This window comes from Phyllostomus hastatus, unplaced genomic scaffold (genome assembly GCF_019186645.2).
Source record: "Phyllostomus hastatus isolate PE091 unplaced genomic scaffold, TTU_PhHast_1.1 phas_scaffold_760, whole genome shotgun sequence".
NCBI lineage: Eukaryota > Metazoa > Chordata > Mammalia > Chiroptera > Phyllostomidae > Phyllostomus > Phyllostomus hastatus.
The window spans coordinates 1573099-1597732 of NW_025334040.1; the positions used below are offsets into that span (position 1 = coordinate 1573099).

The 24634-nt window shown below is 41.1% G+C and overlaps 1 protein-coding gene across 7 annotated transcripts in view; it reads left to right on the top strand.

Annotated features, from left to right (window-relative positions):
- The window catches only part of PRR14L (proline rich 14 like), a 51190-nt gene that overhangs the window by 11129 nt on the left and 15427 nt on the right, over positions 1–24634 (top strand). For 3 of the 7 annotated variants that reach the window (XM_045826766.1, XM_045826764.1, XM_045826765.1), the window contains exons 2-4: positions 627–1141; positions 8980–9052; positions 18232–23383. In XM_045826766.1, coding sequence (XP_045682722.1) covers positions 671–1141; positions 8980–9052; positions 18232–23383 — 5696 coding nt within the window. In that variant the 5' untranslated portion in view covers positions 627–670. Of the gene's footprint in view, positions 1–626; positions 1142–8979; positions 9053–9121; positions 11520–18231; positions 23384–24634 lie in introns of those variants that run through there. The other 4 variants (XM_045826769.1, XM_045826768.1, XM_045826771.1 and 1 more) reach the window with 4 other exon arrangements.

Below are 24634 nucleotides of genomic sequence, written 5' to 3' on the forward strand. Positions count from 1 at the left end.
ATGGTCAGATTCTTCAAATTCTTGTGAGCGAATCAAGTTCTTCAGAGTCCCTTAGTACATATTCATTCAGCAACTGTGGCTGAGTGCCTATGTGTCAAGTACCTATTCCAGACAGCGGGGATGTAGCGGTGAACAGAACGGGCAGAGTTCATGCCCTAAACTCAAGGAAGAAGCTGTTTTGATCTTCTAATTCAGGTCTGTCTCTTGGATACTTAGACATGTCTTACTCTCCACAGTATTTGCTGGCTCTCCAGACTTAAATTGGGAATTGTTCATAAGGCAGTATTTGAACTGAGATTAGACAAATGTCTATTAAAAGTTTAAGGAATATATTTTTCCACAAATTCAATCTCTTTTTTATTGAATTTATTGGGGTGACATTTGTTCATAAAATCATATAGGCTTCAGGGATACAATGTTACAATATAGCATATGTATATTGTATTTTGTGTTCACCACCCCAAGCCCACAAATTCTATCTATTAAGGACAGTTTTTTTTGGTGCCAAATAATGCCGGCATGTGAGGTAGAATTTATTGTCCTTATTTTCGCCAGTTTGAGCTGAGACAGCTTTCTTCTGCCCTGAAAAGTTTTAAACTTTTATCCCTTCCTTTGATTTGTGTCAGGGTGAACCGTTTGATGTAAGACTTCATAATCTACATCTGCCCTAATGCTGTCATCCGGAGTAGAGACTCAGCCAGTTCCACTTGATTCCTCCATGTCTGCTGTGGTACAGGAATTATACTCTGAACTCCCCGTGAGTGTCTCCAAAGAGCTTCATGTTGACCCTGAGCCAAGTTTGTTTCCAGATGTAAAACCCGGAGCCTCAAGCTCTCTTATAAGTCAGAGTAGGGCAGCACCCTTGGAGCTGCAGAGGACTCCTGCGGAAAGTTGTGAAGAAACCCTTGAGACCTTGGATCATGGGGGAGAGCCTGGGCGGTGTGGGCTGGTGGACTCCACAGCAGGAGGTTCTGTGGCTTCTGAGATCTTGGATAGGAAAGAGAAAACCAAGAGCATGGAGCTAAAGGTCTTCAGAGATCGAGGGAACCAGGTGGAAATTGTAAGAGACCCCTGTGAGGGAGCAAAGGAAGACCCATGTCAACATCCCACAGCCGCTGAAGAAAAGATCAGCTCAAGTCAGGTAAGAAATGAGATCTTGCTTCAGATGAGTTGAGTATGAATGACAGCTTTCCAGAGCAGCCTTTCACATGATGAAGTACAGATGCTGACAGGTAGCCTATGATTTATTCTTGAAACATTTCCAAAATGTTGATTTTGGTGTTACCTTTTTTTTTTTATGATCTTTTAAAACATGTGATTCACATTAGACACTTGAAGAACAGAAGTGCTTGTTTAATGCAAAAGTGTCACTTCTCTGACATAGCTACTATATATGAAATGTTGAATCTCTTTGTGATAGTCACGTGGTATTTCTGCATCTGATTAGTGATAACATCGTGGAGTGGGACGGCACAGAGATGTCTTTGAGGGAGGCTGTCGATTCAGGTAGGGCTTTGTAGGATGGGTGCCCTAAAAGGATTGTCATATATTTGAAGCAAGCCCTTGGTTTTGCAGGTCCAGAAGCTTGACTTTTATTTTTTTGTACATCAGAGGTGATGGTCTCCAAAGGACTGATCGATGCTAACCCACTGTGTGAGCGGCTCAAGTATCAGTCAGAAAGCCAGTTCTTTAGTTAACGCACAGTGAAAAGTGGAATCTTTACTTTGTAGGAAAAAGGAAATCCCTCTTTGTGAGTTTGAACTCAGAGCAAGAGGGGTTAGTTAGGTGAAGAGCTGTGATGGACCCCAATTCCTAAAAGAAAGATCTGCCGAGTGAACTAGAAAACGTGCTTTCTCACCTGGATGGTGCCTTAGACCAGGAGTTAACAAACTTTTTCTGTAAAGAGCCGTGTAGCAAATATGTATTTTAGGCTTTGCAGGACTCGTGGTATCTGCTAAAACTACTCAGCCCTGCCACTGTAGAGTTATAAAGTGAAAGCAAGCACAGACAGTATGTAAATGGATGAATGTGGCTATATAAATAAAACTTTGTTGTAATCAGCACTGGCTGGCAGGCTGTAGTTTGCCAACCTTTGCTCTAAACCCACTAATAATTTATATTTTCTGGGCTTCCTGGTCTAGGCTTCTTTCCCCACCTGATAAATCTATCCTTTCTTTGCACAGGTTACAGGCCAATTGATTATTGCAGTAGGCTACATATATTGACCATAATTAGGATAATTAGGATAAAGCATTAAGTAATAATGTAATAATTAGATTTTTATCCTGTGATAATTTACTCTTAATAACATAGTAAAATGAATGGGGTAAGAGATTCAGGATATAAAAGTTTTTTCTTGATATGGTGGGCTGAGTCTAACAAGTTGAAAGTTTCCTAATGTAATATTCAGTATAAAATAAAATTATGCATATATAAATTGCAAAGTGTAATGAACACAATATAATACATCTACATATACATCCATATGTGTATGGAACACTCAACCTAAAAAAACTAGAAAATTACTTTCCCTCTGTTCCTTTTATTTAAAAAAATTTTTTAAAGATTTTATTTATTTATTTTTAGAGAGAAGGGAAGGGAGGGAGGAAGATGGAGAGAAACATCAATGTGTGGTTGCCTCTCACGTGGCCCCCATCAACCCAGGCATGTGCCCTGACTGGGAATCAAACCGGTGACCTTTTTTTGGTTCCCAGCCCACACTCAATCCATTGAGCTACACCAGGCAGGGCTCCCTCTGTTCCTTTTAAAACACCGTCCCTTTTCTCCCTTCCAACTCCACCATAGGTAAATCCTATGAATCTTGAAAAGCAAAATGAAATTTAATAGATATAAATGTAAGATTTTGTACTTGGTTCTATGAATTGAACTCCACAAGTGAAAGAAGCAGTATTTATTGAGAAACAGAAGACCTATAGGTTTTAGCTGATCACTTAGAATTAACTTTGTGGTGTGGAAGCCAAGGAAAGCCAATTTGCTCTTAACATACATGAACAGAAATGTGTTTCCCGGACTGAGGGGGTTGTGGTGGTCTGTTGGGTTCTGGTTTTCTTGTAGCTAGAGTGTCATACTCACAGTCCCCTATCCCCACAGTGCTCAGATGCACTCAAGATGCCACCAGGATTGGGTGGGTGTGGGGTGAGAGGAGAAGCAAGAAATGTGTCAGTGTTGGGGTTCCCGGCCAAAGAGGACCCTGGCCCCTTCTCCGCATGGTGAGCCTGGTGTCCTGTGGAAGGAGTGTAGAAAACTAGGAATGTATTCCTGGACAAAAATTCACACTAATGACCCAACCTGAAAACACACCAGCGGAGACCAGGTTGTTGGGCTTGTCTTCTCATGAAAGAGAAAAATCAAGAGAAGCTTTCAAGAATTTGGGGGCTGTCAAACAGAAGTGTTCTCTTGGCTCAGTGGCAGACATGGCAGCGGTAGCTCCTAATCATTCTTAGGTCACAGGACCCTTTGGAAATCTGAGTGAATGCTGCATGCCTTTCAGAAAATCAGACATACCATTTCAGAAGGTTTGTAGCGCCCTGACATCCTTGGACCTCAAGATAAAAGCCCTTGCTAGATTGGCAAAACCTCACAAACATAGTCAGAAAACACTGACAAATTGGGAGAACATAATTGCAACACCTCACAGATAAGGGGCTTATATTTATAATGTATAAAGAGCTCCTTAATTGAGGAATGAAAAGCCCAGTAAAAAAAATGGAAGAAAGACTTGGATATTCACTGTGTGTGTTCGTGTGTGCTGTACGTCAACACAGGAAGAGATGGTCAGTCCCGCTCATAATTAGCGATGCAAATTTAAACAACATGCGGTACCACAGTTTACCTATGATAATGGTGACAACAACATATCTGGTTGGCAAGGCTGTGAGGAAAAAGGTATCATACAGTCTTTGTCCTTTTGTAACTGCCCTTAACATTTTTAAAAGGCCCACTTAAGAAGTTAAGTATTCTAATTATGAAATATTTCAACAACGAAAAGGTAAACCAGCAAAAAAAATCATTCTTTCCTGCCTATGATTATGTCAAAAAGGTATAAAAACATGTAACTAACAATTTTGTGCTTTGACCTGGGATACTTTTATCAGGGAGGGGAGAAGAAAAGGGGCAAAGGAAGGGGAAGTATCTGAGAACAGACCGTGGAAGGGACAGCTGCAGCCAGACTGAATGATGAAAGAATGTATTCAGTTCTAAAGTCCCCACTTGTAGAGAAGCAAGTTCAAAAACTACGTTGCATGCAAAAGTTACCAGCTAGAATGTGGGAAGATTGGTCTTATTCATGAATAAGATACAAGAAGAAAAAAAGATACAAAAAGATAGTATGTGACATCCGAAACAGATGATAACTCTTTATGTTGTCCTTGGGTTTGTTTGTTTGATTTTCTTGGTGCTTAGATGTAAGCTGTAGCGGGTTTAAACTTTTATATATTTTGCTCCTCCCACCCCCGCCAAGTGGTAGCTGTGCCTGGGTTGAATATGTTGTAATAGCTTTGGTTCCAGAGTACAATACTTCAATCATGCCGTTCTCTTAGAGAATTCCCTGTTGGGAAACGTTACTAAGTGTCTTGCCCAGCTGGCATGATCAGTGCCTTATGCTAAGCCACCAGTTGTTTCTCTCAATTGGGACACGTGGAAGAAAACTCCATTTTATTAAGCTTTGTAAAGATGATTTAAAGTTACTGTTCTGCAGTTGTTCCTGCCCCACCTTTTGGCATCTCTAGGCCACACTGGAAGAAGAGCTGTCTTGGGTCACACATTAAATACACGGAACACTAACAAAAACCGATGAGTAAAAACAAGGTTTTAAGTTAATTTACGATTTTGTGTTGGGCTGCATTCATAGCCATCCTGGGCCCTATGGGGCCCACGGGCTGCAGGTTGGACAGCTCTCCTTCTATATATGCAAGTGCAAGTAAAGGAAGTACCCATCTAGAAATACAAAAGTGTCTTTATTTTCAGTGTCCTTTGCTGTAAACATAATGATGGCTATTTCCCAAATGTCAGGAAGTAGGAAGTATCTCATTTGTTCCTTACTGCAGACCCGTTACTGAGTAGTTCAGTATATATAGGCAGTCCCATCTGAAGGTGGGGGATCATCACTGCCCTTCCACCTGCCTCTGCCTCTGCCTCTGGCTCGAGAAGCTCAGGTTCAGAGGAGCTCAGCAGGGTCTGCTTACAAGCAGTGCTTTCTTCCCAGAGACACATCAGGCCCTGAGGAGCTTCTGACTCCCCTGCTCATGAAAGCTGAAGAGCCTGATTTATTTTCATTTCCCTCCTTAGATGTTTGTGTATTTTTCTTGCTCTAAACTAGTCTCATAGGAATGAATCAGAGAATTGCATTTTCCCCAGGACATACAGCCAATTTTTAATGGGAAATAAGATTACAGATAAATGGTAAGAATGGTTTTCAAGACTTTCCTACAATCTGCCAAACCTTTGAAGAAGTATCAAACGTTGGTTTGGATTCCAAAGCAGTGGACAGGGGGATGGCGTGTTGGATGGTCAAGGCAAAGAGCTTATTTACTGTTGATTTGAAAAACAAATTGCACTATTACATGATATTTCTTAAGGTCTGTTTGTGATAGGACGCTATAGCAACTATCTCCCTTGATGTTGAAAAGAGGGATTCATAGGAACTTTATCTTGGAAGTCTATTTATTCAAGACAGAGTTTACAGGAAATGTTAATACAATACTGATCAGATGTCAATACTTAACAAAGTCTAGATGGTAGAGAGAAATGTTTAGGACTGTACCTCCTGAAAGTTAGAATATTTAGCTGCTAAAATATCATAGGAAAAGGAAATTGTGTCTCATAATTCTGTGAGTGTTCATCATATGATTGGCTGGCCTGGAGGGGTGAGAGGAGTTACACACAGGATTGTTAGGCTGTATGTCCACTGCTTTGCAGTGTCTCTCCTGTGCACTGGAGGCCCCCCGATTGGTGGAGCTCCCACCTGGTGTGGAGATTGACCACCTCCGTGGTGGTGGTGGTGGTGGTTGTTAGGGGATCCCTTGCATCTGACCTCAGCCTCACACTCGTGTTTCCTTTTCAGCCCAGTCAATTCCCGATCATATTTGAACCTCAAACCTTGTAGGGGTTCCAGCCCTCTCTGAGGGGTAACTTGATTTTCTTAACTCGGAACCTTTTGAGAGAAGTCAACAAGGCGGGAGGAGAATGGAATCATGCACTGCTAGCTTCTGCTTCTCTCCTTCTGTGTTAGGAATCATGGTTAACCAAGAAGAGGAAATGGCTTTTGCTGTCAGCATGACACTCCAGCAGGGTATTTTGGGGCCTCCAGCTAAGGATACCTTACTTTGAGCAGCAGATAGGGCAGGACTAATTTCCCAGCAGCCCCTCCAGGGAGCAGAGCCAGTGAGGTTAATTGCACAAGCTCACCAGGGTCCTCTAGAATGTGAAGGAACCTGCATGCTGCTGGCATGGGTTAGCTCTCGCTTTACAGAGGCTCTTTGAAGGCCCAGAAAAGTTGAGGGTGGTAACCTGAGGTGACGTAGCAGAATCTGTTGTTATTCGTCCCATTGCCTTTTTTCACAGAATAGAATAACAGGTGTCTAAAGTCTAATGAATAGTAGGAGCTTCTGCTCATGGAGCATCCAGTCCTGACAGGACATCTCGTTAGGTGTTTAGGCAGTTGCCATTTTATTCCACCGTCAGCTTGCTGTCAGCTCTGTGTAGCTAGCTGGTAGGTGGGAGTCCTGAGGCTGGAACAGAGCGCTGTCTGACTCATCTCGGAATCTTATACTGGCACTCTGCCTTCTCCATAAAGCATTAACCTGGAAAAATATTCTAAAAAGCACCTAATCACACACCTCAAACGTTCACCCTGAGAACTGGAGAAGTGAAGAGTACTATCACTTTGGGAAAAGGATCAAATATAACTACAGTAAAGATATTTTCTTAACCTCTTATTTTAGAATAATTTAAGAAACAGAAAAAGTTGCAAAAGTAGTCCCAAGAATGCCAATATACCCTCCGAGCAGATTCCTCACGTTAACGTTTTATCACATTGCCTTTTTTTTTCTGAATAACTTAAGAATATTTTTGCAGACACGATGCCTAAATGTTTCAATGTGTACTTCCTAGCAAGCAAGGACATTCTGTTACATGACCACAGTCAAAATCAAGAAATTAACACTGATCTAAGTACTTTAACCTATAGACTGTATTCAAATTTGGCCAAGTCACACTGATGTTTTTTGTAGCAAAGGAAATGTTTGTTTGTTTTTTTTTCAGTCTAGGAAAAATTCAGGATCACTTGTGACATTCAGGTGTCTCATCTCTTTAGTCTCCTTTATTCTGTCACAGTTCTTCAGCCCATGACCTTGACACTTATGAAGAGTACAGGCCATTTATTTTGTAGAAATTCTCTCAATTTGGATTTGCCTAATGACTAGGTTATGCATTTTATGCCTGATGTGTTATGGATTTGGGGGGCAGGAACCCACAGAAGTGATGCTGGTTTTCTGTGTGTCCTCTCGGGAGGCACACGGCATTGGGTACCTCATTCCTGGGGAGGTGAACTTCTTTCACTTAGTTCAGGTGGGGTTACCAGGTTTCTACACTAAGTATAAAGTTACTATTTTCCCCTTTATAATTATTAACTATCTTGTGGGGAAATACTTTGAGACTATATAAATCTGTTTCTCAAACTTTTAACCATTAATTTGAACATTTATTGATGATGTTTGAGGTAATTCTTAAGATAATTCTTACTGTTATTATTGCCAAAGGGTGATTTTCTAATTCCATCTTCAATGGTGAGAAAGAGCTTTCCCTTCTCCCCATTTATAAATATGTTCGGTCTGGCATCATGCTAGAATTCATACTTTTTTGCAAACTTGGTAGTGTTACCCATAAGTTATCTGGGAAATACTTGTTTTTAAGTTCATGCTCTGCAAAAGTATTCCACACTGAAGCTTCATGAGAAGACGAAAGAATAGTCCTGCTTTTCACACGATAGTCCGTGCGAGTCCTCATCGCTCAGTTTCAGTAATGATGTTTTATCCCTGCCTGTGTCCACCCGTACTTGCCGTTGCTTTCGTCTTCTCCCCTTCGTGGGTTCTCGTTCCATCACAGAACTTTGCTTAAAGCCCAAATAGCTTTTGCATGTTTTTTCTCTTTTCTTTTCTTTTTTCTTTTCTTGGTGGGATGTTTTAAATGTTATAAGAATTATTAAAAGTTGTAACAATGATTTATTTCACTGTGTATAGATTTAGATGAATGCTATGTGAGAATCTTGTGCTTACTGATTAAATCACTGAAAAAAATTTTGAGTCTTAGGACAAGGAAATAAATGACCCAGAAGTTTAGTGTGAGCCGCCGTCTTTGGTCTACCAGTGTCTCCCAGCTGGTGATCCTGATGGAACTCTAACCTTATGGGGCTCCAAACCACGTGCTGCCATGCTGAGCACATTCCGAGTTGCCCCTTCCCAGTTTTCTGAGTTCCCTTCTGTAGGAGGAAACTGGTTGTTACTGACGGTGTTTTCCCTTATCCCCTCCTCCTATGAAGAGGGATGAAAAGGGACAAAAAGTAGCCCTTCCAAGAAGTTTGGGAAGAAACTTTGTGGAAGACAATTGAGAATGTATCTAGAATGGTTAAGGACTTAGATACCCTGATTTTTTCCTTTGAAATGAAATTAAAATTATGTTGCAGTTATTTGTTTCTTCATTCAGAAGGTATTTATAGGGTTTTGTATGGGTCTGCAGGTCAGCATCTTAAACCTTTGTTTTCCCAATCTTGGGAAACTTGGCTTTTCAAGCTCAAATTCTAGAGAAGTGGAAGTCTTTATTGATTGTATTTATTTAAATTTGAGGTTTCCTTCAGTTCCCCAATCTTTGTGATTTCTGGAGCCATAAAGAAGTCTCTCAGAGGATAGCTTGCATTCGTGAGCTCATCTGAATCCTCCCTGACCTCTGACTTTCTCACTGCAGGAGGACCTCCGGATGCGGTCGCACAAGGAACTTGCATGCACGGACTTCCCTGAAGGTTGTCTGGGGAGCAAAGGTATTTATTTCCCTCAGAGCTTTTCCTTTTCCTTTTCCTTTTCCACTCACACACTGTTTTCTTTCACAGTTTCCATTGTGCATTGGGAATGTAAGGATTATAGGCCCTTGCAAGATGGACTTGACTAGAGAAGTTCTTGATACTGCCTGTGGACGCACATGAAGACCCCAAGGATTAAAGAACAGTGCTTTATTTATGAGAATAGTTCCAGTCCCACTTTTTCTGTAATGATTCTCAACTGACAATGTGTTGGACCTCATACACAGTTGCTGATGTGTAATCTTGTATTTGAATTTGTAGAGTGAAACTGCCTACTTGGCAGGGTTAACGTGGACAGGGGAGGAATCCACTCTGTACCTTCAGCATTGAGGCAGGGTATCTGTCCTGTTTCCCAGGCAGGGATGGGAGAAAGGATTCACTCCAGGCTGTCTTGAGAGTTTTCAAAGGCACTTCATTTCTGTTACCTCATTTTGCTCCTCAAAACAGTGGTTGGATACAGGCATCTGAGATACTACCTTTAGTTAGTTAGTTAGTTAGTTAGTTAGTTAGTTATTTTGATTGATTGAGGAGGGAGGTGAGGCCCATGCTAAACCAGGATTCTTCTTCCCCTGTCCCAAGCTGAAAATACCTAAGTAACTTTAGAGAGAACTACATGTATATATCATATAATTAAGATTAATAATCTAGAGTAATCAGAGCTGCAACAAAAAAAGAAAAGAAGACCATGCACAGGAGATAAGTTTAATTATATGACCCTGTTGCAATATCAGATTTGACTCTACTTCTTGGCTGCCTGGACAGAAAAGGAAGTACAAATCAACCTTATGAAAAAGGATACTTGTCCCAGTTTATCACCCTGCTTCCTGCTGCTGGATGTTTTTTCTGGGCTCAAATGGTTGGCTGTCCAGGATAGATTAAAGCTCTGAAGATGAGAAATGTCTCTTTGTGCGTAAGTCTCACCCGGTTCTCACAGCCTTACAAGGGATGCATTTAGTGCCACCACCCTGAGATCTTTTAGTGGGGCTCCAGTGCCGCTATATTGAGTCTTTGGTGTATTGGTATATTTTCGCCCACATTAAAAGCACAAAGTTACTATGTGTTGAATTACACTTTCACTTATCAACTGAACTGACCTTTTAAACAGGAAAACTACAGTTATTTTATATGAGGAAATCGAGCTTCTCGGACTTAACCCAATTACTCTCCCCTGAAGAACGGGTCCATGTTGAGCCATGGATAAGACGACTCTTCTGAAAAGTGTCCTCAGATAAATACTTTGTGGCACTTTTCTTCCCATCCTAATACCATTCCTCTTTAATGACTTAAACTGTTAAAGTGAATTATTTCTGCACCCCCGCCCCCAAAGCCATATGCACGGTTCTGTGTTTGAGGTGGGGGTTTTACTAGAGCTTTTGGCAAGACCTGACTGATACTAGGTCTTGGTCGTCTTCTGTTCAGTCCCCCAAGAACTTTCCAAGGTGTCCCTGTGTTACATCGGAGGAAATGAGTTTAGCTGTACAGGCTCCCAGCCGGTCATAGCCAGGCAGAAAGGAAGGTTCTGTGAAGGCAGGTGTGAGAAAGAATTGAGCCCTTGGGAGCACAAAAGCAGGACTTGTGGCCACTGTGGATTGGAATTAAACAGATGCCCATGCTCTGCTATAGTGTGGCCAGCATTTCAGCTTGCTGTACCAAGGTCAAGATCAAGCATCTACCAACTTATCATTTATTAATTGAATTGAGAAGTAAATGATAATTTTTAGAAATCTAATTGTATACTCTCTCAGGGGACCCCAGTTGCCAGAATTTTCACTCTGTCCAAATCATAGCTGCTAGTCCTGAGCATATTAAAGCTTATGAATATGCTGAGGAATAAATTTGGATCCCCTGCACTGAGTTGCTTAGCAAGTGAACCTAGGCTACTACAGTCATCCCTTGGTGCACTGTTTTTCCTTCTCTAAATAATGTCCCATTCATAGTGTTCCAAGTTAGCGTGGTAACACAGAATTTCAAGGTCCTTTACAGTCATGTCTGCTGTGGCTCATTTAGGTGGAAGAAGAACAAGCTCAATCCTTTAATAGGACTTTAGTGTTAACCAATAGGAGTCTTTAATTGGTAGGATGCTATTTTGCATTTCATACCTTCTTTCTTGATTGCTATAAAACAGACCTAGGTGGAGCTGACGTGGAGAGCAGTGACAGGTATTAGTTGAGGGGCCATTTCACAAAGCAAGAGTGTCCTCCCATCAGGCACTCTGGTGTCGCCCCCTTTCTGCCATTCTGAGTTGTTGTTTTTTTTTTCTTTAATTCTGAGTTTTACTGTGGCTGTTTCTCCATAATTTTCTGTTTAATGTTCTACAAAACTGCCATTATCAAGTTTTGTTTCATAAGAGTTTCTTATAACTGGGCTGCTTTGGGAAGGTTCTGTGTAGAAGAAAGATGAAATGGGCACCAGGAATAAAAAAAGTATTAGTTCCCACTAATCACTGTGTGACTTAGTTCCTACAGTACCGATTCCCTTAAGGCTTACTTGGGAAATCTGAAATAGGGGGTCACCAGAAATAGGAATAGCGTTATGGAAATACATTTGGAAGCAGAGGTGAAAGCAGTCAAGGAGGGAGAAATTACCTTACATATAATTCTGGGGACAAGAGAGTTTAAATTTCTTAAGTAATTGAAGTGAAAACAATCTTTTTAAAAACTTTATTGATTGACTTTTTTTTAGAGAGAGAGAAACACTGATTTGTTGTTCCACATATTTATGCACTCGTTGATTGCTTCTTCTATGTACCCGTACTGGGATCAAACCCACAACCTTTGCGTATTGGGATGAGGCTCCAACCAACAGAGCTACCCAGCCAGAGTGAAACAGTCTTTTAAAAGCTTCTGTTTCTATTAGGTGAATAAGTTAAGCATCATAGTAGATGGAAGAAACCTATCAATAAAGCCCTTATTCCTTATATACAGCTAGATTCTTTTTTTTTTTTAATAGGAAAGGGGTAGCCCTGGCTGGAGTAGCTCAGTGGATTGAGCGCGGGCTGCGAACCAAAGTGTCACAGGTTCGATTCCCAGTCAGGGTACATGCCTGGGTTGCAGGCCATGACCCCCAGCAACTGCACATTGATGTTTCTCTCTCTCTCTTTCTCCCTCCCTTCCCTCTCTAAAAATAAATAAATAAAATCTTTAAAAAAAAAAAAAGAAAAAGGAAATAGGGGTTATTTATTTAAAGGTTGTACAGATTTAGAATGATGGCAGATTTCTGCTGTTAAGTCCCACTCCCTTTTAAAACCACCCAAAACACATAGTCCTGCCTCCCTTTGCCAGACCAGGCTAGTTTCAGAACACACCAGTCAGAGGTACTGCCTTTTAGAAAACCAGAAGTCTGCGGTTCAGCATTCCCGGTCGCGGTTCAGCCCCAAGCATCTCCCATGAATCCCGGTGGCTAGGCAGGTCCCCCGCAGCTCCATCAGCTGTGCCGCCGTCTTCTCCCAGCAGACTCGGATCTGGGCGGCTGCGCAGGTCCCCCCCCACCGCACCACTAGCTCTGGTGACTCGCTGGACTTCTAACTTTCAGGCCTTCTCTCTCTCTCATTCTAGATCACATGACTCTCTCTTTTTTAAATATATATATATATTATTGATTATACTATTACAATTGACCCATTTTCCCCCTTTTATTTCCCTCCGTCCTGCACCTCCTCTCCCACCAGCATTCCCACCCCCCAGTTCATGTCCATGGGTCAAACATGTAAGTTCTTTGGCTTCTCTATTTCCCATACTATTCTTAATCTCCCCCTGTCTATTTTGTACCTGCCATTTATTGCTACAAGAATACAGCTAGATTCTTGTAGTTTATTAATTTGTTTATATACTTTGGAATGACTATTTCCTGTTTTGTATTCCCTGTTTATGTCATTACCTTCCTATAATTTATACTTTGGTGGATGAAAAGTTGAAAAATTATTTAGCACTATACCCATGTGTGGACAACATGGAAGAAATCTAGACATTTGGGGAACTGATTTGTTTTTTCTTTTCTTTTTTTAAAAATTAAAATATAACTTACCTACAATAAAATTCACCCTTTTATGTGTGCCTACAGTTCTGTGTGTTGTCAAACATACAGTTGCGTGACCACCACTGCAGCCAAGATGTAGAATATTTCCATCACCCAGTGCTGAACAACATCACAGGCTCCTTTTATAGAGAGTCTGTCCCCCTTGCCAACTCCAGCCCTTAGAGAAACCAGTGATCTGTTTTCTGTCCCTGGACATTTTCCAGAATGTTCTATAAGTGTAATAATACAGTAGAAGCCTTTGAATCTGGTCGTTTAGCGTGGTGCATTTAAGATTTATCCATGTTGCCATATGTATCAGTGGTTTATTGCTTCTTAATGCTGGCGAGGATCCTATTGTCTGGTTGCATCATAGCTGTTTATTTCCCATTTGAGGGAAACTTGAGTTGTTTTTAGTTTTGGCAATTATGAGTAAAGCTTCTCTAGAGTTCCAGTTAAGGAGTTGGATTCTTTCATTTATTTGTAACTTGGGAATCCAGACATCCAGCGCATGAGAAGCTTAGGTGATGAAAGCTTGTAGCATAGCCTGCACTGTCTTCCTACCTCTAGTCAGCCTTTGTGAACCTCCACAGGAGAGCTTTCTTTTACAAAATGTTATAGTATTTCTAATTCATTACATATCTTTTTGAGAATGAGATGTAGGATAAACCAGAACTGATGTCATATTTCATTTCCACGGTCTAGTCCCCTGATTTTTTGATCCAGTGAAAAGTTTTGACAGAAATGCTATTAAATCCTTATAATCCCTCACATGTCTTTTCCAAATTATGGTTATATGACCATAACACCCCCAAAAAGTCTTGAGTTTTCTGATGTTACTTATAATTCAAGTGTAAGCACTTTTTAAAAAACAATTTTTGGGGATAAACTTCCATACCATAAAATTAATCCATTTAAAGCATGCAATTAAGTGTGCTTTTTGTTTGTTTGTTTTGTTTTGTTTTTTTGGCATACATAAAGAGTTGTGCAACCATCAGCTTAATTTAAATTAATCACCCCCTAAGGAAACCATGTCCCATTAAGTCATTCGTCTTACACCTGGCTTCTTCCAATCACTTTTCTACTTTTGTCTCTATAGATTTGCCTATTTTGGACAATTTATATAATGAAATCTTAGAATGTGTGGTCTTTTGTGGCTGACTGCTTTCACTCGGCATAAAGATTTTAAGGTTCATCCATGTAGTGTGTATAAGTGCTTCATTCTTTTGGTGGCCGGATTAATATTCAGTCTTATCCATTTATCAGTTGATGGGCATTTGGTTTTTGTCACTTTTTGGCTGTTATGATAATACTGTTGTCAGCATTTGTGTACAGGTTTTGCGTTGACAAAAGTTTTCAGTTTCCTTGAGTTGGGAATGGAATTGCTGGGTTAAAAGGTAAGTCTATATTTAGCAGGTTTCTCCACTGTAAGTTTACTCTTCTTGCCCCCTTTCCACACTGTACTCCTTGGAAGGAGGTTACTATGCACAGCCTACACTTAAGGAGTGGAGAGTTATGCTCCCTTTGCCTGGTTTTAAATTAGTTTATTTTTTATTTAATAAAAAACTTATTTTTTATTGTTGAGTTGTAAAGATTCTTGATGTATTCTAAATAAAGATCCCTTATCAAATAGATGATTTTCTCCCAGCCAGTGGGTTGTTTATTCACTTATTGATGTTGTCCTTTTTTATTTATTTTAGATTTTATTTATTTATTTTTAGAGAGAAGGGGAGGGGGGAGAGAGAGAAACATCGATGTGCAAGAGATAGATACATAGAGCTGTTGCCTCTCACACGCCCCCAACTGGTGACCCTGACTACAACCACGTATGTGCCCTGACTGGGAATCAAACCCACAGCCTTTTGGTTCTCAGGGCGACACTCTAACCAGCTGAGCCACCTGACCAGTACCACACAGTCTTTATTACTGTGGCTTTCTAGTAAGTGTTGAAATCAGGAAGTATGAGTCTGTCACCTTTGTTCTTTTTGAAGATTGTTTTGGCTGTTACGTGTTGCTTGCATTTTCATATGAGGTTTAGGATTGATTTGCCAATTTCTGCAACCATAGCACTTTTAAAATGGTTATTATAAAACCACAAGCCCATGATCTTTAGTTGAGGTCACAAAACTCCTGTGCATCTAAAATGGGCCCCTAACTCCCAGGATACATGTTTCACTCTCCGGCATAGCTAGTAATTTAAAATAAATACCATACACACACATACATATACACACATATATACACACACACACACACACACACACACATCACATTTTCTTTATCCATTTATCTACCTGTGCATACTTAGGTTGTTTCCATGTCTTGCCCACTGTAAATAATGCCATAGTGAGCATGGGGGTGCAGATAATTTATTTATATTTAGAGAGAGGGGAAAGAAGGGAGAAAGAGAGGGAGGGAAACATTGATGTGTGATGATTTCCTCTCGCGGGCCCCCAGCTGGGGACCTGGCTTGAAACTCAGGGGTGTGCCCTGGCTGGGAATTGAACCAGCGATATTTCTGTTCTCAGGCCGGTATTCAATTCACTGAACCACACTAGCAAGAGATGAGGATACCTAATAGTTTTAACAACTTCCCTAATCTTCTAATTCTTCATTTAGGCAGATCTGTTATTTATCTACCATGTGCCATGTGCCAGGGTCAGTGTCCAGTACTGAGTGAATGGCAATAATTAGGATCTAGTTCTTTCTTTCAAGTAGCTCCAGTCCTATGGACATGATACATTAAACAAATAGTTGAGACACAGCATTACAGAGGTTTTTGATAGGGGAATACAAAAGAGTGTGAATCCAGGGAGTGGCTAGCACTAACCAAGCATGGACTCTAACACTCGTAATAGCTTTACATGTATTAACTCATCTAATCTGTACAAATCCTGAGAAGTAGGTACCCCCTTTCTCCATAGCCTTTTGAAAACTTCCTAATAAACGTGAAATTGCCCCAAACTCTCCTTTAAAGTTCAAGAGTGGGCAGAGTGTCATTTTGCTTTCAAGCTGTACCCAGTACATCTTCCCCACCCAACCTTCTGCCCCACCCCCTGGGAAATGGCTGCTCCCCTACGTCCTCCTCAAGACTCAGGACTAAGTGGAGAACAGGTATTCTTTCAGCAGGTAGGGGTCTCAGGGAGTTTTGCCTTAAGTGTCTTGCACAGTAAACAGTTTGGGGGTGGATGAAGAGTTGCAGCATTTTCCTGAGCAGATATAATGACATATACAAGTAGGATGGTACAGGAACAGAGTAGACAGGCCCGGAATGTACATGAATGATTTGATGAATACTGCAGCGTTCACTGGGGAGGTAAAATGAAACTATTCGGAGTATTTATGCTTGCTTGGAAATTCATACATAGGGTCTGCTGTGATAAGGAAAGTAGGCTAGTTTCAAAAAGCTATGCACCCTGTGAGGCCTTAGGATTTCAAGGCTGCCTTTCATCAGTGATTTGTATCTGTATAAATTTACTGAATCCAGTATTCATTTATCTATCTAACATGTGCTGACTCCAAATATTTTCGAACACTGTGTCCTAGTCTAGTTATTAAGTGTATCATTTTAACTATTCTCAGGTCCAGTAAAATAATGAAAGAGAGCAGAGCAAAGGAAAGGCACCTTTCCTTAAATGGCAGGCACTGTACCAGGTGGTGTTTTATATGTTTTACTTTATTTAATCCTCCAAATAGCACAGAGGTAAGTATACTCCCCCTCTTTTTCAAAGGAGGAAACAGACTCAGAGGTAAGTAACATTACGGCGCCCAGCCCATCTGCAGCTCCAAGTTGTTGCTCTTTCAAAATCGCTGCTCTCACTACCAAGGGTAGGGAAGGCCCTAGGAAGATGCTATTAATAGCATTTGCTGATTTGAACTAACTATATTCACTTATTAATTCCACAGATATTTACTGAGTGCTTATTATGTACCAGGTAATATGCTGGACTCTAGTTAGGAGGAGAGCTCAAGATAAACATGATTCTTACCCTCATGGAGTTTATATTCTAATGAATTAGAGCTTTAGATTTATTTGCATAGTGTGTTATCTGTTTAGTGCACGTGTCCTGTTATACACCCACGTGCATTCATACATAAGCAAATATGCAAATGAACATGAATAATTTGGGAACTGTTTTCTAAAAAGGGAGAGGGATGAAGACTTTTTCTTAAAGATTTTATTTATTTATTTTTAGAGAGAGGGAAATGGAGGGAGAAAGAGAGAAACATCTTGGTGTGAGAGAAACACCTATCAGTTGCCTCTCGCATGCCCCCAACCAGGGACCTGGCCTGCAACCCAGGCATGTGCCCTTACAGGGAATCAAACCAGTAACTTTTCGGTTTGCGGGCAGGTACTCAATCCACTGAGCCACACCAGCTTTTTAATATTGTACCCTATACCTTGAATTTTAGAGAAACTCTGTATAGTAAAACTCCTTTATGCATTGCATTTGGATTCTGCTTAGAAGGGAGTTTTGTTTTTTTGGTCTTTAATGTTTTATAATGGAAACTTTCAAATTTATTCAAAAGTGGGGAGGATTCTAAATCCCCATGTACCTATTACTTAGCTTCAATGATTACCAGCTCATGACCAGTCTTGTAGGGAGGCAGTTGTTCCAGGTAATTGTGTTCAAGACGAATATTCAACTTACAAATTAATGTCATTTACAATTAAGGTTTTGTGGATGACCATTCTTTTTCAATAAGGGGTAACTTATTTATGACTTATGTAGTATTTAATTATTCAAGTAATAAGAAGGTATTCTAATAATATAAACTGTTATATTGTAAGTTAGCTTTGTTAATGTTTTAGAATAGAAGGTTCTTGACACTCTGAATTAGGCATGTGTCTTCATTTGTAGTCCTTTGTTTAGCTGAGTAAGTACATTTAAGTAACACTTGGAGAAAGGCATTTGTTCACAATTGCCTGTTTGTTCCAGGTACACTTTTGGCTCTTTGTCATGCTCTGCAGAGAACAAAACCGATGTTATAGTGCAGTAACTTTGCAATTCTCTTTTTGAGTTAGATATTTTTGTTGTTGCCATTTGTTGCATGGTTAAATTCATGAAGGTAAAACAAATGGTTTTTTTATGGTTATATGCTGATTTGGATTTATTTCTCTTGTGCAGAAGGAAATGTACAAATTACAACTGAAACTCTACTAAAATCTACTGAAGAAGTACAAGGTATGAAGGTCAATGGGACTAAGACGGATAATAATGAAGGACACAAGAATGGCAATGTGAGTAAAGGTCTCTCCGCTGGGTGCAGCGATTACCCAGAAGTAGACAAAATCATGACCAGTGATGAGGTTTCAGAAACCAGCACGTTAGTTTCCCTAGAGGCTTTAAACTTTGTGGACCCTGGATTAACAGAAGCAACTCCTAAAGAAAAAGAATGTGAAGAATTAAAAACTTGTTCTTCTTGGTTGTCATTATTACCAGGGAACAGTGCCATTTCCAAAGTGGACAATGGGAAGGAAGAGTTGTGTAAGTTAAACCTTGTCTGTGAAGCAGATGACAATCACCAACAGATTCTTGGCCACCATAATGAAAAGCACGGTTCTGCACAGGGCAGTCCCAGACCCATGAGAAATGTAGATGTTGCAGAACCCTTAGGAAAAAATTCTGAAGTTTCATATTTCACATCAAGTCTGCCTGGTCCAGAATCCAGAACAACATCCTTAGAAAAATGTGGTTTTGAAGGTGATGGCTTGCTAAAGAGATCTGCTGAAAAGACAGACAATTCCTGTTTTGATGGGAATGATCAGGGCAAGAATTTGGCTTCCGGAGAAGAAAATGAAGAACAGTTTTTAAACCCCAGGAGTGAAAGAGGGGAACTCTTTCTTGTTAATGCCATGCAGCCAGAAGAGGCTGCCACAGGTCATTGTTCTGGAGGAAAAAAGACTATGGCCTCCCTAAAAGGAAATCTCCACAATCACTGTTGCGTTCAAGGCAGTATCCACACAGACAGCTCTGGTTCTTTAACGCCCAGTTCTTCTATTGAATCCATGGAAATAATGTTTAAAAAAAAAGATTTGAAAATCACTTTAGACATTCAAGGTAGCTTAACAAACCATGAGGACCGTAGAGAAACCTTGACCAGTTTTTCTTCCTTGATGCAGCCCAAAGAGCCAGAACAGACAACCACTATCGAGCCCAGTAGGTTAAGTGAAAAGATTTACGGTAAAGACCCTAATTCCTCAGTCAGCATGCAGAGAAATCTGAAAGGCAATACCCAGTTAAATGAAGCATCATATAATGAATTTATGATGGAAAAAAAAACCCTTGTGAGTTTCATGCCAGAGGACCAGATAAGTCCTGTAAATGAGGAATCAAAACCCAAAAAAGATACTGCTCAGTTGTCGTCATCCCTAGACTTTGGTTACAGACCGGAGTCAGAAGAAGCTGTACAGACTTTACAGGACAATATTCCACGTTTAGATGAACAGAGCAGTGCCTGTGAGATAAATGACCCTCCTTGTACTGACCAACTGGCTCTAAGCAAAATAGAGAGTGAATGTGTTTTAAATCAAGTGTCCCTTAATTCTCAAGACCATGCAAAGTTGCCAATTAACAAAGAAATGCCTTTAGCAATAAGCGAGGATTCCCAACAGAACCATCACCTTCCATTAGAGGATGGAGCCAGTATCACTGCTGATACCCAAACCATTCCCATGAAGACAAAAATGGATGACATCTCCCCACCAGGTGACAAAACCTGTGGTGCTTCTTCAAACAACCCAGCCTTGAATGTCAAACCAGGAGACCCAGAAAGAAAAAACAAAATGGCTGATTCAGGAACAGAAGACGTACATTCCAGACTTCTCCCAAGTAAGAAAGAAGCAGCTGTCTTGCCCCCAGAGGTCTCTGTGACGGAATGTCAAAATGTTCAATCTCAAGACCTCTGTAGCTGCCACTGTAAAGGAAAAAATGCACAAGAAGAGAGCACGTGTTCTGTGTGTGCTGCTTTTGAGTCTAGCAGAACCACCCAGGCAGCTGAAAACTCTCTGATAACAAAGTATGAAAATGCACTTCAGCACAGCAACCACCACTCTCCAGGAAGAGAAGACTCCTTGGAAAACAGCACCCATAAGGCGAGTTATACATTGCAGGAAAGGGAACTTAGTGGACAAGAAACTAAAGGCAGCCTTCCAGGACATAAGATTGGAAACGAAAGGACAGCAGGTATATTAAATAGTGAAGCTTCAAACAAAACCATTCACACCACTAATCACATCCAACCCAGTGTGGAAGGGCGAGAATTAAAGGAACAGGATACACCCAAAGAGACTGTGTGTTGTAAATATAACGTTTCTGATTATGCCACGCAAGAATTAAACCAATCCGTAAACATTCCAAATCCTAAAAAACTGTTGGACCAGTCTCCTACTGCTAAGTCCCCCAATTTTAAAAACATGAACCAGGCAGTTAAAAGTCTTGATCAGAAGACAGATGAAGTCCTTGACTGCCAGAGTAACGCAGACACGCCAGATGGACGCAGAAGTGAAGATAAAATAGCGAAGGAGACACTGGGCAGTGACCAGAAAGACTCCATCACAGAGCCTAACACAAAGGTAAGCCGCAACCCAAAGGATCTGCCGTTCAGCTCAGGCAATAACAAATTGTCTGCTGGTAGTCTGAAAAAAGGCTGTTTAAAAGGAGCCTTTGAAAGGACTTCTAGTTGTGAGGAGTCCACCGATGGTATGGCGGACATCGTCTGCACAGACTGCAGTAATAAGCCTACAGAAGGCGTACTGGACATACGAGCATCTGGCACACTTGATGGTGGTGCGCGGCAAGGTGGACTGGCGTTAACCGAAACCTCAAGGAGTGCCTTGTCTCAGACAGGAGACACGAATGCTGCATTTGTAGGAAAGATTGACCAGGATTCTGATTTCCCAGATGCTGTTTCCTCTGCAGTGGAATCTCTTGAAATAAGAAAATCATGTGAAGAGAAAGTCTGCAGATCATTAAAAGACTGTGAAATGGAAGCGTGTCCAGACTCTTCTGCCAGTGAGACAGAATCTATTGCAGATCATGAACCAAATGTAAGAATGTTGGATAGAGTTGACGTGTCTTTAAATCATATTCATCACGGACAGCAAGTTAAAGAAGCATCTCTAGGGATGATTGAAAGATCAAAGTTAGATATACATCCTGAGTTTGACCAGGAAAATACCTTTGAAATTTCCTCAAAAGAGTTGGTGTCTTCTAGACACCAAGATGAGAACTCTGTTCCCACAGAGAGCCTGAAATCCATTGAGATAATGCCTTTAGACCTGCCTTCTCAAGAAAATTCAGAAGCTAACATTAATGGTGAAGAAACAGACCTGAAAAATATTTTTAAACCAAAAGATGGTGAAATGCTTTATGAAGATGTAGAGGACTCCACAGTCCTGCCAGAGACGAAGGACGGAGCACCAAGGGATGTGAGTAATCCCAGGGAAGGAAACAGCATTGACATCGGTGTGAAAATTTTGCCTTTGATGATGGAAAAAGAAACTAAAGTGAGAGGGGAAGAAACTGAAGAACATCAGAGGGGGCCCCTGGATCTCTTACCCGTTGGGGAGGAATCTGAGGAGATGATTACCAGAGAGGATGGCCATGGTGATAATATGAGTGACATGTCTCAGACACACTTAAAATCCCTGAGGATGCTTGGTGATGCTGAGAAACAACAAAGCCAAAGGGATTTGGACTACATGTTGCAGAGGGAAGAGGAATGTATACATCAAGAAGAAGCACATACGATATTGGCACAGTGCACATCATCTAATATGTTGTCAAATGAGGTGAAAAATGAGAACCGACCTGAGGATCGCAAATGTAAGTACACCATGATTAAAGAAATCACCCCAGCAAAGCCGGCCAAGGGTAGCAGTACTGGACAGCTTCAGAAGTTGAAAGACCCAAAGGAGGAAAACTTACGTCACCCATTAAAAAGGGGTATTGAGTTGTGCATAGGTCCTTGCCTTCGTGGTGCCCCCCAGAAAGCACAAAACCCCAGTTCTGCTAGGTGTGACAAACTGTATGGTGCCTTTGGGGACACTTCACACCAGAAAAGAGTGCTTCCCTTAAAGAAGCAGCCTCATCGGACATGTAAGAAAGTTTCCTGTCAGGAGCAAGTCAACATGGGGAGAAAGATAAGTAAAATCAGAAATTCTGCCTTTTTAAAGAGTTCCTCTGAAACCATCCCCACAAAAGCACACAAATTTCTCAGTTCACGTGCTGTGTCTGCACCCACACGACTGGAACCCGAAACAGTACCTGCCAGGAGCTTAGTTAGCCACATACCAAAGCAGAAGGCTGCTCCGTGCCATCTCTTAAGGAGCCTGAATGTCAGGAAGCCTACCAAAGAATCAGCCTTACTCAGCAGGCTCTCCATCCTCGCCTCCAAACTGGCCCCAGCCGCAAAGACCCAGAAGCTAAGGTATCGGCGGTGTTCCTCTGAACTTCTTCCAGTGGCTAAAAGCTACAAGCGGCTCAGATATAAAAGGCTCCTAGACGGGTTTTCATACAATACAATGCAGCTGAGTCCATATTTGACAGCTAGTGGATGGGATAAGAAGCCTAACAGTAAGCCCTTGACACTTTATCCACTCGAAGCCATCAAAATGAGCTTCATAGATTTGAGCAACAAGATGCCGTTGCTGCTGTTCGGTTCTGAGACCTTCCCGGTATCCTTTAATGTGAAATCAGGCTCCGAGTGCGGGGCTGAGTCCCCGAGGACTTTTCCCGAGCACTGTGCTCCGGCGAGGCTTGCCTTAGGAGAGGCCGCCCCGTGCCCTTCTCGGCCTCCCAAGTGGACCTTTTCTTTCTTCTTGTCCCACGGTTGCCCTGGAGTGGCCACATTCAGGGAAGACACTGGCCTCCACAGCCGGGCACATGGCCGGGGTCCTCCACAGCCTCCAGTTCCTCTCCAAGACTACGGAGGCACCGCCATAGTCCAGACGAAAGCAGGCTGCTCCGTCCTTGGCCTCCACACACTCCTAGCACTTTGTTCCCCTGGATGTTATCGAATCTGGACAAAAAAACGGAGCTTCTCCAGTCATATGCCTACCATGCAGAGGCTCTTCATGACCCAGTTTACACAAGGCTTGAAAGGGTTAAGGTCTCCAGCCTCCATAGCAGACAAGATCTTCTGTTCTCTGCCCTATTCGGTGGGCCGAGTGCTGTCACTTTGGAGCCAGCATGGACCTTCTTCCGCCTGCCCCTTCGAAATCTCCGCTCTTCATTCCACCCACAGCAAGCGACAGCCATCTCTGGGCACCACAAGCAGGTAAACTGTCCCCTGTCTGCAAATGCCCCATGTTTGCTTCCTGCCTTTGGGGAGAGGAGAGGGGTACTACTGGAAATGCAGGGCTATTTGGAATCTTTGTGTCTGCACTTTCTGTTTGTACCTTGCCAAATCTCTGCTGAGAAAATAAGGCAGTAAGTCTTTAGTGTAGACCCCTCTAATTTCCTGCAGAATCTGTATTTTCTGCAGAAGCCTTTATTTTGTACCATTCTTTGTTCTGTCCATTCATTTTGCAAACCACCAAATCTTTTGAATCTCCTTTCTCCTCTTGTACTTACCTTGCAAAAAACAAACACCATTACAAGTTAAAGACTCTTAAGTAATGACAAATAATGGCTTGTAACTATAACTTCTTCATAAACTATTATACAGCCTGCAGCTAATTCAGGGTTTGGTGGGTAAATGATACAGAAGAAATACATTTTAAATAAATTAATTATGTAGGCATCACCAGATCTAGTTTATGAACCTTTGCATTTCTTTCTGGAGCAGAGAGGCTTCAAAGATTGGCATTTACATATTCTGGATGTAGAATTTATCAAATTTTAAGTGAACATGGAAAAAAGTTCTTATGGCTTGACCACAAAGAAGAAAATTTCACCAGTATTATTTTACCTTCTAACTGAAAATAGGAGAAAAAAAAGAATCCAAGAGTTACACCCCCAAAGATCTGCTTTAGTCATAATAGATAAATCCTCCTTTTTGGAATCCTTTGGATGAAAGAAACTTGAAATATTTTTTATTTTGCCCCTATCATTGCTATAGTTTAAAAAGCCTTAAAATTCCAAATAGTCCAGGAGTTTTGTGTATGTGGACAGTCTCTTACACAGAATCATTCTGTCATTAAAAAGGTGCTGGTGCATATTGTGAAGTTCTCCAGGCATCTTAACAGAAAACTAAATAAATAAAGGGTTTTTGGAAAAATGCCCCAGAACCTAAATATAGCTGATTTAAATTGAAAGATGAATTACTATTATAAGTCCTAGAAAAACATGTGTTTCTTATAATGCAGCCATAAAAATACATTAGAATGAGTCAAGTTGTTTTAAATGGTGGTGTACTACTTTTATTGTCTAGTTTGTCAGTGTGCTTTTACGATCTCGTAATTTTTCTCTATATCTGTGAAACACAGCTTTTGTCATGTTTCCTTCTTTAAACTGTTCGTTCCTGAGGTTAATGTAGGAGGTTAATGTAGTTACTCATCTCTCCCTGGGAAGGTATGTGTGTGACCCG